General features: G+C 40.7%; 1 protein-coding gene and 1 long non-coding RNA gene across 2 annotated transcripts in view; both read right to left on the bottom strand.

Moving 5' to 3' along the window:
- Nucleotides 1-614: 614 nt before the first annotated feature.
- Nucleotides 615-12,007, bottom strand: LOC140599751 (uncharacterized). The gene is made up of 5 exons (XR_012002763.1): nt 8,551-12,007; nt 6,031-7,550; nt 5,808-5,901; nt 5,527-5,679; nt 615-1,110 (listed from the first exon to the last, which is right to left on the bottom strand). It is a non-coding gene; the product is annotated as an uncharacterized lncRNA (long non-coding RNA).
- Nucleotides 12,008-12,288: 281 nt separating this feature from the next.
- Nucleotides 12,289-16,786, bottom strand: part of TES (testin LIM domain protein) — a 47,035-nt gene continuing 42,537 nt past the window's right edge. The window contains exon 7 of the mRNA XM_072764846.1: nt 12,289-13,578. Within this exon, the coding sequence (XP_072620947.1) occupies nt 13,390-13,578 (189 nt within the window). The 3' untranslated portion in view covers nt 12,289-13,389. The remainder of the gene's footprint in view (nt 13,579-16,786) is intronic.

Raw genomic sequence — 16,786 nt, 5'->3', positions numbered from 1 at the left:
AGGAATATTCCATTGTATACATAGACCACATCTTCTTTGTCCATTCATCTTTCCATGGACACCGAGGCTCCTTCCACAGTCTGGCTATTGTGGACATTGCTGCTAGAAACATCGGGGTGCAGGTGTCCCGGCATTTCATCGCATTACAGTTAGCTTTCAGTGCAAAGTCTAAGCTATAATTTATGGCTATAGCCATAAATTTTCCAGTTTTTCCATTCATCCAAAAACACCTTCACCAGTCTTTTCTTTTTTCATCTAAGATGTTTGGGTATTTTATGAGATTAAGAAGAAAGAAGATTTGGTTAGCCTGTCTAGTTTCCTTGAAATGAAATGAAACTTAGAATTTGATAGCTGGTCTTAATTCATCTTGCCAGATAAGTGTGTTTTGCTGATAAGTAAACCTATTCTCTTCAACTTAGCATAACCAAGTGAAGAAATATGGTGGGGAATAGTGTTCTCATGTCTGTCCTGACTTTTAAAAACAGACCTCTCTTGTAATATCCTTGAGCCTTCTTGCCTTGAAAGATGTGACCCATCAGACTTTAAATTTGTTCAACAGAACTCATGGAAGTCTTTGTCTGGCAACCGTGCACCTCAACCACACGTCTTTCCACTTTAGTTCACCAAAGGACAGACGACTTTTATTACCTGAACAGGAACACTGAGTCACACAAAAGGGTCAAAAACCAGATTCTTTCCTAAATCAGGGACCTCAGAGCCTGAACGTGTGCAACTTGGGCCCTGTCCTTTTGGAGGCGAACTTTTCCATAGCAGAAGAGACATCGTGATTTTTCCGTATTGCGCTCCAAATTTCTTGAGAATGTGCTTGAAGAAGGATGTTGAACTAAACTCTAGATTTCTGTCTTCTATTTCGAATACATTCCATGCAGATTATGGCACAAGTGTAGGGTATACCGCTCAGCCTCCCACACGCTATGATTCATGCGGAAACCCCTTTTACCGGCTGCCAGCAAATCAAGAGCTTGGGCTAGCAGAGTTTGAGAGGGCACGGATTCAGTGGGAGCTCGGGCTGGGCAGGAACACAGTGTGCATTCCGGGTTGGCACAAGTGCACAGTTTACGATTGCAAAGCAAGGCAGGGCTGCTGATGCTGAAAAACAATCAAGGAGGCTAATAAATACTTGGTAAATGAGACCCCAAAAGTGCACAGTTTCTCTCTTTTTCTCTCTGCCTTTCTTCTCTCTCTCTCCTCTTTCTCTCTCTCTCCTTTCCCTAATATGTTTTCAAAGCTGAGACGTTAACTGTAAATGTTCCAAAGTCCCTTACTCATTGTGCAACCAGCAAGCCGCTGGGTTGCACGCAGCTAGGTCTGCAGCTACATACTGATCCCCCCTTAAACTTGTAATGCTGAAGTATGTGCCGGTTTGAGTCGGCATTACCATACAAGGCAGCTCTGGATTCCTCGTGGTAACCTTTTATTACTCTTTTTAAGTTTCCCAAGCACTGCCAAATGGCTTGAACTTTGTAGAATGATTATAAACTTTATAAACATAAACCTCTGATTCCGCTTTGAAATCTGTTAGAGAATGCCAAAATCATATTCACAATGCCCATTTCAAAAATCAAAGACCCGGAGTACTAATTTTGATTACTTCAGGCCTAGAAAACATTCGTCGGTCCTGTTGGACGGTAGATAAATAGGCCTTGCAACAGCTGAGCTGGTTTTCAGGAGGATCATACAACCCAGAAACAAAGGCTGGGCTGCACAGCGAGCCTGGTGTCTGGGTTGTTTGTACAAGCCTCAGATATTTAGAAAGCTGCCCCTTTAAAATCTCCAAAACATTTGCTAGAAAACTTCATAATGTAAGTATGTTTCCCTTGGCACCTCAGCAGGGCAATCCTTGTTTTCAGCTCAGAATATGAGGGATTTGGTTCAGAAACAGAAAGAGTTTTGTCTTTAACAGGCTGACATGGGGCTGCTGCTGGTTGCGTGACCCAGAATCAATGCAACGTGGAGCAAGTCTATAAGGAGAGAACTTTCTCTAAAAGGTGGGCTAAGTTAAAGCAAATGTGCACAGAAGAAATCCCTGTGGAAGGGCCAACAAGCAAAACAAAAAAAAATTTTTTTTTTTGATGGCCTGGTATAGTTTATATGAGAGGGAAGAGACATGTGGTCAGGATGGCAATACGGTGAAGTAAGAATTCGGAGTTTGAGGCTGGATTGACAAAGTTCAAATTCCAGTTCTTCTGCTTCCTAGTTTTGTGGCCTTGGTCAAATTGCACAGTCTCATTGTCCTCAGTTTCCTTATCTGTAAAATGCTATAAAACCTACCTCCAAGGGAGTGAGTGCATCTGTACAGAGCTTTTAGAACGATGGCTAGCTCTGCTGTTCAAAAGAATGGGAAGGGCAGTTTAAAAATTTTTTTTTAAAATTTTTATTTATTTATGATAGGCACACAGTGAGAGAGAGAGAGAGGGAGAAGCAGGCTCCATGCACCGGGAGCCCGACGTGGGACTCGATCCCGGGTCTCCAGGATCGCACCCTGGGCCAAAGGCAGGCGCCAAACCGCTACACCACCCAGGGATCCCCTGAAGGGCAGTTTTAAAAAGAGACTGACTAACAATGAACTTGGTTTAAAACAGTGTTTCAGCCAAAATTTGCTCTCACGTTATATACAATGCTTGCCCCACGGGCGCCTGGGTGGTTCAGGGGGTTTCTCGAGTGCCTGGTGCCTCCGTGGGTTAAGATGCTGCCTTGAGCACGGGCCACGATCCTGGGGTCCTGGGATGGAGCCCCACGCCGGCTCCCCGCTCAGTGGGCTGCTGGCCTCTCCCTCTCTCTTGGCCCTTGACCTGACTCGTGTTCTCTCACTCGTGCTCTCTCTCTCTCTCAAATAAATAAATAAATAAAATGCTTGCCCCAACACTGACACACACCTAGGAAGGGTTATTCACAGCTAGGAACCCCTCCTTTGGTAAAATGCAGATGAAGTACTCCCGACAAAGGCTCTAGGACCCTCCTCCTCCAAAGGCCTTTTGAGAAGTAAAGACATTCCTATGTTTCTTTTATAAGAAGCAAGAATTCTCCTCAGCCTTCAGTAAGGGCACTGACGCCCCCCACCCCCAGGCAACCCCTTACAGCAGGGCCTTAGAGGGTGTGCTGGCTCTTAGGCCACCACAGGGCAGAGGGGAATCCTTAATAAATAGTCAATGGTGATGGCGATTTTGCAGCAGTGCCTTACGGTTACCTCATAGATTTTGCAAAACTGCACAGGGTATTTTCTGATATTGGAAAATACGGGGTATGGTGGCTTTTGGTTAGATACAGTGAGGGGTGGAAAATCAGTTCAGAATGAAAGTACTTTAAGTTGCTGTGGTCCTACATGGTCCTCCAGCTTCTCTTCCCAGCCTCTATTTTAAGTCCATTAGCAAAATGTTGTTTGGAACAAGGAAAGAAAGAGAAGATGTGGGGGGGTGGGGGAAAATAATGTACCACGTGCCTTAGTTAAGCAGGGCTGGCCAAACCCTCATATACCCCCTTACAATTCACTTTTTTTTTTTCTTTTTAATATTTATTTATTTGAGAGAGAGAGAGAGAAATCACAAGTGAGAAGGGGCAGAGGAAAAGGGGTAGGAAGAAGCAGACTGAGCAGGGAGCCCAACACAGGGCTCGATCTCAGGGCCCCGGGATCATGGCCTGAGCCGAAGGTAGATGCTTAACTGACTAAGCCACCCAGGCACCCCACAATTCACTCATATATGCTTAATTTCATCGAAGGTATGATCCTTACATGGTATAAATTGCAATTCAAAGGAAGTAATTCATTTTCAAATGTGAGAAAAATGATTATAAGAAATTGGGTAAATAACTGATTATGAATAGTATCACATACCAGTGTTCTCTGATAAATTCTGAGTATTGACAAACCTCCAGGCTAATCTCCATATTTTATCCCTACTATTCCATGGATCACAGTGGATTAAACACTTATTTCCTTTATAAGATACGAGATTGTGAACTTCTGGAGGGGCAAAGCCTGTATTGGACATAGTTTTACATCCATAGTACTTGGGAACTTGGGGGTGATTAATCAGTCCCCTCTCAATCTACCTTAAATAAATGATTTTTATTTCACAGAACTTGGAGAATAAACAAGGCCCTGTGTTCTAAATTCTTTCCCACTGAATCCTTAGCAGCCCTGAAGTGTTTCTCATCTTGGCAACTGGAGGGCTAAGGATTCCGTTTGTCTAGCATAGGAATTCAAGAACTACGGACTCCCAGTAGGAATCCAGGCCTTCCTTTTGCTCCCGCACTGTGATCCTAACCTCCAGAATGTGCTGTCTTGAAAAACAGTATACACCAGGTTTTCCGAGTCAGGGTTATTATGAATGTTCCTTAGGTTTATAAACTCCACAGATGGAGTTTATGGACTTATGTTTATTAAGACTGCACGTTTGTATAAATCTTTAAGCAAAGGGAGAGGAAAGGCAGATAAAAGGATGAGTTAGTATCTTAAGTAGGATGTTTGTATAAATAACATTTTGTAGCATAGGGAGTAAATTCACGTGTTTTGCAGGAATTCTCCTTTTACGTATCAACTAATTCTGTACAACAGGTCTTCCAGGTACCAGGGCTGCATGACAAATTACCCTCAAGTTCTGTGGCATAAAACACCCATTAATTATGTTCATGGCATTTGTGGTTGGGAATATGGATAGGACGCAGTGGGTTCAGCTTGTCTCTGCTGACACTGGGGGCTTCAGCTGGAAGACTCGAGACTGGGGAATGGAATCATTTGGAGATTCATTCACTCGTGTCTGGAAGTTGATGGTGGCATTGGGCAGGGAGACTGAGTTCCTCTCCATGTGGACTTTTCCACGTGGAATCTCCAAGTGGGCTACTTGGGGCCTCCTCAAAGAATGATGACTGGGCCCCATCCCTTGCTATAGGCTAGAGAGGTCACACTTGTTGTGACCCAGTCTAGGAAGGCGTGCTTGCCACATTCTGTTCATCCTAGTAGTCACAAAGTCCCCCTCAGGCGCAAGGGGAGGGAAGATAGATTCCAGATGGTGAGTGGCAAGGTCCTGGAAGAACATGTGAGACCACAAATATTACTAGGGCTATTTTTGAAAATGCAGTCTGCCAATAGGGATTGATGTTCCCATTTTATGGATGAGAAATTGAGACACAAACAGGTTAAGTGGTTGCTCAGAACTTTCGATGTCTATCGTACCAAACAGAAGTACCAAAACTACTAGCATAATTTCTAATTCTTCAGTAAAGAGAAAGTATAGTAAACTTGTCTTAATTTTACCCCGGAAAAATAGAAAGTGACATGAAAATCATTTCGAAAGTATCACTGGCATATAGTCACATTTTGTAGGGAGATTAGGACCCTTTTTTGTCAGCTAATATGAGGTGCCAACATAATTTGTGTTTATTGGTACTTTATCTACATATCTGGCCAGTTTTTCCTGAGATTCAGCTTTCAGGTTCCAAACTATACCCTACACCTGCCTCACACAACATATTCCAAAAAAATTCATTTTTTTTCTCTTAACCTACCTCCTCCATAAAAGTTTCCATTTCTGTCACTGCCATTCCTCCAATTGGCAGGAATGTGGTTCGGGGGTTGTCCTTGACTCCTCCTGTCCTTCAATCACACTGTGACCAGGTATTTTGGACTCGAGTTTTGCAGTGCTTCTATTTATCTACCCACTATTTTAGGAAGACAATGAAAATAACCTGTTAATTAGAGACGATATTTCAATATCTGAGTGACCTTAGGATCATTTCTATCGTCTCCTTTCAGGAACAGGTTGTCATTCGTCTAATTTTCTGTTTACCTGTTTGTCTTCCCCATGATCCTATGAAGAATTGAGGGCGGAAGTTTTATCTTATTCGCCTCCAGTTTCCCAGTATCTCAGTATAACACTTGACCTAGTCAAGGTATATTTGTAGAATTAGTAAATGATCTGCTTTATTTATCTCTACTAGTTAAGAAAGGTTAACCTCATGAAAAACAACCCTAATCTCAGTGGCTTAGAACAATAAATGCTTACTTCTTACCTACATCATGTTCCAGTGTGCAGCAGTATGGAGAAGGCTGCCTCCTTTATCTCTTGGCTTCACCATCTCTTTGGGAATCTTGAGTTTTAAGGGCCAAGCCTAGAGAACTCCTGCAGTGGATGCTGGGAAATACAGCCTCACTGGAGATAAGTTCGGTTCGATAAATATTGATTGATTCAATAAATAAATACTCAGTGAGTGCATAAATGAATGAATGAAGCAATGGAGAGAAGTGGACATGAGGAGTGCAAGAGAAGAGAAATTCGGTAGGATCGAGGCTTAGGAGCCTTGTGGAGAGAGCAACTGGAGGTGTAAGGAGAGCAGAAGGAGAGCAGAGGGAATTTTAGTAAGTATTGCTAAGGGCAACTCTAAAATGATGATCCTTTATCGTCATTTTGAAAAAAATTCAAGTAAATTTTTTTTAACTTACTGAGCCATATTTCTTCTACTGATCCATTTTTTAAAAAAATTGACCAAATGAATTACCTATCAACTAGTAAAACTCTTACCATGGCTTATTCACATGTCACCTAATTCATTTTGTTATTCACCATTTCAGAGACACATATCAAGTGTTAAGTGCTCTACTGGGTTCCAGGGAAAATATAATGAATAATATATTCCTGCACTCCATTAGGGTAATGATAAAAGTAAAATGATAAAAAAAAAAAAAAAAAGAAACCACCTTTGTGGGAGCACAGAGAGTGGGTCACAAACTTAGTAGGGTGTGAGAGTGTCACGGGTCAGCTTCTCACAGGTAGCTCGCTACCTTTGCAGTCATGGATGTATGAAGGAAGTTGCTAACTTCAAGAAACTATAAGCATTTAGGTATGGCTAGATGACAATGTGTATGTACGGACTGTTCGAGAAAGAGGCTGGATCCCTATTAGATTTTTAAGTAGGAGAACAGAAATTCCATCTTTGTATTGCACTCCAGGAGGAGAATAGGGAATGGATCAGCACAGTGTTTCTCAGAGTGTGGACCCAGATATTCAGCATCAGCATCACCTGGAAACTTTTTAGATGCAGATACTTAGGCCCCACCTAAGACCAACGGAATCAGAAACTCTGGGGAGTGGGGCCCAGGAATCTGTAGTGAACAAGCCCTCCAGGGAGGTTGCTGCACACTAAAGTTTGAGAACCACTGAGTGAGCATGAGGGTGAGAGGGTGAGACTTATAGGCAGGAAGGCCTGATAGGAACTTACGATATCCCTGGTGAGAAACGGTGAGGTCATCAACTACAGTGTTGGGTATAGTATTGGCAGAGACGGGTTCAAATAGAGGCTTCGGATGGTTAGATAAGTCAGCGTGGTAGGGAAACCGAGGAATAAGATATAAGGAGAGGGAGCCTTTGACAGAGGAAGTAACAACGACCTGTGACTGGAAATGGATCGTTAGATAGAATGAGATGGGGGCGGGGGGGAGCAAGTCAAGCAAAATCTAGTAACCAGTCATCATCGCAGGACCTGTAGCATCTCTTTCTGGGACTCCACATCATCTCTGGCCGTTCTCCGGCATCCTAAGAGATACCCCAAATGATGCCTGTGTCATCTCACAAGCCAACAGAAACCCCGAGCTTCAGAACTAAACAGCTGCCCCGCAACCCTATAGCCTACAGCTCAAGAATCTGAACTCTAATTATCCACCGTAGCGGCCCATAGATCCGGAGCTGTAAATAAGTATTCACCATAGTGTTGTTTGCCAACTCGACAGCCATTACCTCTCTTCCTATATCAGCAAATTAATTTTGTTCTGGGGGATCATGCGCCCGGCCTTTAGGGTGTGCATTATGCTGGACTTATAAGTCAATCAAACCTATAGCTTCCCTTTTTCTCTGAGCGGGTGACCTAGTTCTAGAGCCAATGAAATGGAAGGGTAGGTAAGTCGGCCGGGGGCTCCTGGGAAAGATGTTTCTTCTTGTTAATTGAGTAAAATACCCTTTTGCCCCACCTCTGCTTTACACTTTGGGTGCTGTTATGTGAGGGACTGGCATTTGAATGAAAGGACAAACTTGAGGGATCCCTGGGTGGCACAGCGGTTTGGCGCCTGCCTTTGGCCCAGGGCGCGATCCTGGAGACCCGGGATCGAATCCCACGTCAGGCTCCCGGTGAATGGAGCCTGCTTCTTCCTCTGCCTGTGTCTCTGCCTCTCTCTCTCTCTCTCTGTGACTATCATAAATAAATAAAAATTAAAAAAAAAATTAAAAAAAAAAAAAGAACAAACTTGAGAATGGCAGAGCTGGGAAATTAAAAGAGCTTGTTCTGAGTCAAATTCGGACTAGCCTGTGTCTTGCCTTTAAGCCACCCTGAGCTGTGTTTTTAGTTACTTACAGCCAAAAGCATTCCTAATTGATTACTCATTCCTCTCCAGCAAACTACCGGAACTAACCTTGGTATGTCTCTCTGCTCTGTTTACTCCAGGCATCTAGATTTTTTGGCCTCATTTGGAAATCTGATATCCATTCTGCTTTGAAAATCCCTTAATCTGGCCCCATCCCTTCCCACACTCCCTAACTTTACCTCTGTGTCCTCTGAATTCCAGCTTCTGTGAAGTGCAAACGCCCTGTACTCTCAACTGCTTCATCTCCTTGTTCCAGCTGATAGCCAGGTTTCCGTCAAGGTCTCTGTTTCTTCTGGAGTATTTTCCAGTAGAAGCCAGTTGTTTTTGCTCTCATACAGGCATTCCAACGTGCCTCTGGTGTCAATGTCTTCCTCATGCTCTGTTGGTATTTCCACTAATTCCTTTTTTTTTTTTAATCCCCCTAACAGAATCACAGTTCTCTGAAATATTTATGTAGATAGCCCCAAACTTTACCACCTATTTCTACCCTTAGTTGTCATCTTCAACCAAATTCTAGGATACCCCTTCACATTTTCTGGTAGCTTTTGGCTTCGGATTCTTCTCTCAACCATTTTCCCTATTGTTATGCTTGGTGACTTCAACATATTTCTAGATGTCTATCCTACACTTGGGCCTATTATTTCCTAGACTCCTCAAATCCAGTGATTTTGTTCTCCATCCTACTCAGCTGTAACTGTGAGGAGAAGAGGGACAATCAGTAGGTGAAGGCGTCTAGACAATCAGAAGGTGTCTAGACTCCTAAACCCAGTCCTCCTTTAAACCATACCATGATGCCTTCACAGTCAGTACTTATGGGGCCGTCAACTCTAACGTCTCCACATTCAGTAATGGCAGACTCTAGTAAAGACAATGGGGTGAGAGTTGTTTTGTTATCATTGTCTGAAGGTCAAGATATTCTGGGGTGAAGTGTCATTGAAAAAAAAAATCAATAGTAGCCTTCATGAATGTCAGCATAAAATGCCATTCAAAACAAGTATCAAAGGTTAATGATATCTTGTTTTGAGTGTTTCAAAATACATCATGAAATTAAATAGAAGCTACAATGACATGTTGTTCCCATGAAGAGACAGAATAATTAGCTAAAGCTATTTTAATACCTGATAAATATATGAAAAAAAAGACTCAACTAATCAAGCAAGTATGTGTTTCAGGTTATGTACACCCCAGCACAGTGGGTCCTTTTCGTATCTGTGAGTATTCAGTGCAATCATCAAAGTTGTCGCTGAGCATTTAAATCAGAAGTTAGGAAGAAGGGCAGGGCATATCTAGTAAGAATCTGTGGTAAAATGCTGTTTTATGGAGATGTTGACGGAGTCATAAGTTTTCTGAGGAATTAAGTGAATGCCCAGAAGACAAGTTCAGATATGCCAGGGCATCTTGAGACAAAGCCTTAATACTGATCTTGGGTTATGGAGTCTCTTTGGTAACCATGGTGAAGTTGGATGAGCTTAAACACTGCATGTTGGAAATTCCTTAAGAATGAGTCAATAATGAATCTCTTGCCGGTAAAATCGGGCTGAAATACTTCAAAGTCAGATTTGGAAATCTACGCTTGAAGATTTCAGAGTCACAGAAGTTTTAGCTAGAGTCTATCAAAGAAAGAAACCTCACAGGCCCTCATTTCAGAAAAAAATAAAAATCTACAAGTAAGAAGGCTAGTGTTTCTCTTAAGTAACTCGTATTTCTCAACGGGATCAAATAACAGAAATCCACCGATTTTTCAAAATTATTACTATATCCAAGGGTTACAAGCAAAATTCTTCTGCTAGAGATGAACAGGATATGTGCAGTTTCTGTGAATGAGTTCATGATTAATCATTCTTACATGTCCTATTCTTCCAATAGGATGATGAATGTATTATTACCTCACCTCACTATTCTTCAACAACTGATGGGTCAAAATCTTTTGAACTTCCTGAGTCAGGAAAGAAACCCCCTGTTCTCCAGTACCCACAGCAGAGTAGGGAGTAAGAGAACCACCCATAACCTTTTACCTTTTAATGTTCAAGATGGTGGCTTCTGCAGGAGGGAAAAAGACGTCTCTTGCTCTCTGAGTGGTTCATATTCTGATATTCTCTTCCTCCCAGTCTAGTCCTTCCAGAGTGAATGTCTCTCTACTGCTAACTGCGTAGACATGGTTGTTAATGCTTTCTATATTGAGTACGGAAACGATACACTCTACCTCTGGAAATTAGAACTTAGATGGGATTTGGATGATAGAGATTTATTTCCATTTATTGACCCTTGAGAAATTAGCAAACAAAAGCCAATATCTACTTTTGAAGGAAAGCAATGCATGGATCCAGATAAAAACAGTCATTTCTTCCCTTTCTTTTTTCTTATTGCAAGGAGAGGATTTAACATTGGTCCGTGTACCAAGAAAACCATTGGTTAGAATGAGGACAAATCAGAACATAAAGTCATAGTGGGGAGTGAGAGGGTGAGCCTATCCTAAATGCTGGAGGAAAAATAAATCTTAGAAAATCTGTAACCATTTTATTCTTTTGTTATAGGGCAAAGTATTCAAAGAATTTAAAAAAAACCTGATCAACAATTAAAAATAGCGCTCATTCCCTTGTATGACATACAGTTCATTACAGTTCATTTTCTTGACCAAATTGAAAATAATTCAGGGTAAAGTGTTAAACTCAGAAGCTCTGTATTTCCCAGATAAAGTACTTTTCTTTTAGGAAATCTCTAACATGTATGCAATCAGTGCCTTGAATAGTGAATGTTGGATTTGGTGAATTTTGGGGGGCCTCTGGCATCCCCAAAACATCCTGATTCTACCTCAGTCCCAGGAATGCTGTGCAGGCGGCCACGCAGAGTGGCCGTGTTAATATGCAGGGGAATTGTTTCAATTTATTCCCACCTAGGGATGCCTGGGAAAGTTAACTTGTCTAACTCTGTGGAAAAAATGCTATCGAAAATATATTTGTTGCCATTGAGATAAAAGTAAAAAGAGCAAGCATAAAGTGGTATTTATAGACAATGATGGACGTCTGTGATATAAGCATTTAAAATTGTATGCAAGATTAGATTACTTCTTTAGACAAGGTGACATGTGTTCAAGACACTTTTTCGTGGCTGAGAAAGGCGTAGTGCAGAAGGAATAAATGTGCCTATGTGTGTTAGTGATAGTGTGTGAATGGTGGGTGGGAAGGGGTATGGAATTTAGGAAAAGCAGGATCAGCCAAATAATCATGAGCTGGGAAAAAAAAAAAAATCCAAAGCAAATTATTCTGAGTATGTGTCATAGAAAACCACTACTCCCACTATGACAGAAATACTTCAGGCTGGGAAAAAAGAAAAGGAAAAGGAAAGACATCTCATGATCTGTTCATACTGGGAAGAGTTAATCTACTATCACCCCACACTTGCTTTCTTTTTCACAATAGGTAATCATGAAAAAAAGTTGTTAGAAAAGCAAAAAAACAATTCAAGTATGAGTAATATTTGTTAGATTCACCTCGAAAGGATACAGCTTACCCAAACGTCAGTTAAAATGACACGTATCTTTTCTGAAAGACAAAACTGCATGAACTTAAATTTGTTGTTTGCAGGTCATGATCTCAGGGCCTTGACATTGAGCCCCGCGTGGGGCTCTGCGCGAGTGTGGAGCTTGTTTTAGGTTCTCTCTTTCTCCTCTCTCTGCCCCTCCCCACTCGTGCTCGCTCGCTCTCTCTCTCTCTCTCTCTCAAAAAAAGGTTTCATAAAATGTAGCCCCCTTCAGCATAATGAAAAGCCTAATTTCCTGTCTTGTCAGAAACAGCTTTTTATTTTTGTTTGAGGCTTTACCCATGGAGGCATCGCCCCCTGCTGCGACAAATGCTCAATTGCAGAAGGATTTTTTCTTTCCTCAAAGGGAAAGGATATGAATATAAAAGGCACAACTGTTGAAGTGAAAGAGACTTTATTTTGAATATACATATCATTCACTCATTTACTTCATTCAGTTTCATTTTTATAGTGCATAGCTATGTATTGAAGTATACAGGGAAAAATAAAGATTAGAAATATCTAAGGATGGAAGTATACAGGCAAAGAAGACATTCGATACATCCCCTTGAACAGGCTTAGAAGCACCATATGACAGTATCCATTATAATAGAATAAATTCATGCAAAAAAAAGTCCATCCAAACCATGGTAGACAAGTGCAATCATGACAAGTTACAGTTTCTCGGGTAGAAACAGTATACATATTCTTTGGATTGAAAACATAAATGAATGGCTTGGCTTTTACGTCCAAGACAGAAATCATCTACAGAAGTAAAAAAAGAAGAAAAAAAAAAGTGGATGCCACATGTGACAATAAAGTATTTAAGGCCACGGAGAGAGGTCATCAGCTTACAAAGAGAATGCTGAGAGGTAGGGCAAGTTAAAAAAAAAAAAATAGGGAAATGCGATAAAGCCACCTCTGCCTAAATGAGAAAAGAGCAAATGCAAAGCCATCAGAATGATAAGAGCTCTCTGTACTCTGCTTTCTCTTTTCTCTGTCAGAAGAACTCACTGAGTATCACTACAAAGTTCAGTGAATAAGATAAGGCAATAAATGTAGAGCCTTGGCATTAGGGCAAGTTTAATTTCCTTTCATTTCACACAAGGGAGGAAAAAGAGCATAGAGCTAGCAGTGCGCATCCTTCCGTTCGGCACACTAATTTTAAGTGTTCATATATACCGTTTGTTTGGCACAGGGGGATAGGCATATGAAGATTAATTAAATCCAAGCTTCCACCTCCAAGATTTTATATGTGGAAAGCTAGGGAAAGATAAAATTCTTTACTGTTTTAAAATTCAAATGCTTAAAGCAGGTTTTAACAATTGAGATGAAAAAAAAAATTGATGAGGAAAAACAGCAAAGAAAGATACTAAGCACAATCTCCTGGTTTCCTTTACAGTTTCTTTTTTTCCATTTATTTTTCCAAATTGCATTTTACAGTAGAAATGCAGACCACTTAGGATAGCTACGACTCAATATTGCTTGGTGCTTTCCTCTTAAGACATCATCTTCTTACACTCCACTGAACAGAAAACCATGCCTTCTACTGGCATGAACTTCTGCCCAATGAGACACTTGCTGCAGCAGGAACACAAAAAGCACTCTGTGGATGCATGCCAGCTGAAATTGTTATAGGTCACCCGCTGCACCTCAGGATCGATGGCATTGTGGCATCCTTGGCATACCTGTTAAGTCGATTTCACAAATAAGAGGATGAGAGGTCAAACTGTGATGGTGACATTTTCATGGCTGAACAAAAACACATTTCTTTCAGATGGTAAATTAAACTGAGAATGACCCTCTCAGAAACATGTAACTGAGAGTGGCCCTCTAGCTAATCTCATTAGCCAGCGACTGGTGGGGGTGGGGGTGGGGGTGGGGTGGTCCTCATGCTGAGCACTCTGAGAAATAACAGGTGAAAACCAAACAGGTGATTTGGTGCTTGTAGGGTATCCCCATGGTGTTCGAGGCAAGGTCCTAATGGCAAGTTTCAAAGCAGTTTTATTCCAGTGTCTTCTATTAGACCGCACTTCAGCAATTATAAGAAGTTCTACATTTTTCCTGTAATACTAAATGCTGCTGAAGATGTGGAATACCACGAACTCTCATTCATTCCTGGTGGGAATGAATGCAAAATGTGTAGCCACTTTGGGAGACAGTTTTTTTTCAGAAAACTAAACATACAGTTATCATACAATCCAAAATCATGCTCCTTGGGATTGACCTAAAGGAGGTGAAAACTCACACCCCACAAAAATTTGCACATTGATATTTAAAGAATCTTTATTCACAACTGCCAAAATTTGGAAGCGACCAAGATGCCCTTCAGTCGGTAAAGGGATAAATACACTGTGGTGCCTACAGACGATGGAATATTAGCCGGTGCTAAAAAGGTAGGAGCTGCCAAACCATGGAAAGACATGGAGGAACTTGAGAGGCACGTTGCCTAGTGAAAGAAACCAATCGAAAAAAGCAACATACTGTATGATTCCAACTCCATGACATTCTGGCAAAGACAAAACTATGGAGAAAATAAAAAGATTAGTGGTTGCCAGGGGTGGGGATAAGGAGGTGGGAGAGGACATTTAGGGCAGTGGAAATATTCTCTATGGCATTAAAATGATGGGTACAGTCATTTGCCCATTCTATACATTTGTCCAAATCCACAGAAGATACAACACCAAAATGAAGGTACATTCACCAAGAATGAAACTAAGGTGAACTACGGACTTGGGGTGATGATACGTGAATGTTGATTCATTCTTGGTAAAAAAAAAAAATGTAGCATTCAGGTGACTGGTGTTATAGTGAGTGAGGTTATATATGTGTAAGTGGAGGGGTTATATGGGAAATTGCTGTGTCTTCCTCTCAGTTTTGTTATAAATCTAAAATAGCTCTTAAAAATATGGTCTTAAAAAAAACTTTTCCTCACTAAAGCCTTGCAGGAGTAGTTTTACTAGTCTTACCTCTGACATATCACTAATTTCTACACAGTATGAAATGAAAATTATGTTCAAGATAATTAAGGACTCAAAAATACTGACAGTATTTGAGAATAATTAGTTTATGCTAAAAATATAACTTATAGCTAACTAGCTTCTGTTCTAAGTCATAATCTATGTATCATCTAATATTGTAAAACATTAATACTATGTTTTCTGTGCCATTCAGTGTATGTACAAAAAAACATATGGCCACACCCACAAACACATATATTTTTCTTCTTTAGCTGGACATATATATGAAGAAAATAAATGAATATAACACTCAATAATTTTGCAGAAAAAAAAAAACAACTTCCCTATCAAAACTTCCAGAACACTAGACACTCCATAGGCCTTCTTGTTTGTGCAGGTTCTGAATGAATGTGACTACCTAAAGTTTTTAACTATTTTATAACAAGTGAAGAAAGATTGTCCTACACTGCATGGAAGTGCCTAAGCTTCCGCACCTTTGGTCTTTTAATGTGATTGTCGTCAGGGGTCACTGAGAGATGAAGGCAGGTCAGTCAGCCTGAGCCTCCTTACTTGAAAAGACCTAAAAACGTGGCTGCAATTCACTGGGAGATGTGAAGTGAGGCCTTGTTTACAAATACCCACATCAAACGTGCAATAGGCTTTCCATATATTTTTTAAGATTTTATTTATTTATTTTAGAAAGAGAGAGAGAAAGAGAGAGAGAGAAAGGCAGAGAATCTTAATCTTAAGCCCACGAGGGCTCGAGCTCACGATCCTAACATCAATGACCTGAGCTGAAATCAAGAGCGGGGCAGTTAACCGGCTGAGCACCCAGGCGCCCTGACTTTCCATACTTTTAGAGCCACGTGATTTCTAATTACAGAGATAATAGCTGCTTACTTCCCATGTTAGGTCAACTTAGTGTTTCCTGAGAAGCAACGGAGATAGTCTCTATGAGCAATACCCTACTCCTGAATACAACAAAAGCGAATGTTTTAATTATAAATGTGCTCTTCATTTGTAGCTGTACCACGCAAGCAATTGCTTTGCATATATTCATATTTCGTAGCTTTATATTTAGAATGTTGTCCTTCGAAGTTTTCTGTGTTTCTTATATAATTTTTCAATATTTTAAACCTGTTTGTGTAAAACAGAAGCATTGCACTCTCAGTATTTTAAATTCTTTGCTTTTAGACTATGACTTCCCTTCTTTATCTCAGCCCTCTAATAAGACTTGTGGATCTTTTTATGTCTTTTGAAACTCATTTTTATTTGTGATTTAAAAAAAGCGATAACTACTATTCAACCATCTGTAAAATCAAGGAAATTGCTTAGGTTAAAAAAAAACAACCTAATGGATGCACTGAATGGTATAGGAATTTAGGGTTTGGGGTTTCATATAATTTAGTTTTGCTAATAAGGTGTCATTCATCGCAGAGTCTGACAGAGTCCTAGCTAAAATCTATTGCCCCTAATTGTTTATAAATCTGAAAGCTGCCTAGGCCTCATGGAGGGCCTGGGGATTATAGAATCCATCAGGGACAGGATGGGCTTTACCACCTTCTGCCTGACATTTGATTTTTCTGGGTTTTTAAACTTCTAATATTTCAGTTAGTTCTGATTTCCTTTAATGTCCCCTACTTCTTTTAGTTTATTTGTCTACACAACGTGAAGAAGCTAACAACACATGCTGTAGGGAGCTCTCTGGTGGGAGCTTCCTGTGAAGTCCTAGAGACGTGAATCCAGGGAGTGGCCATTTGAGACCAGAATTCCAGAGACCATGTAGAGACAAATTGATTGTTTTTCCCACTATCCTCTTCCCAAGTTAATCTTTTTCCACAGAAATGCCCTGTTTTGAGTTGACATCTTGTCTTCAGGTCTACAAATAATCTGTTTGAAGATTAAAAGTTCTAAGCAGATCGATGACCTTAACTAA

This window comes from Vulpes vulpes, chromosome 7, assembly GCF_048418805.1.
Source record: "Vulpes vulpes isolate BD-2025 chromosome 7, VulVul3, whole genome shotgun sequence".
Taxonomy (NCBI): Eukaryota; Metazoa; Chordata; class Mammalia; order Carnivora; family Canidae; genus Vulpes; species Vulpes vulpes.
The sequence above is the reverse complement of the archived record's forward strand: the minus strand, read 5'-3'. Positions and strand labels throughout refer to the sequence as shown.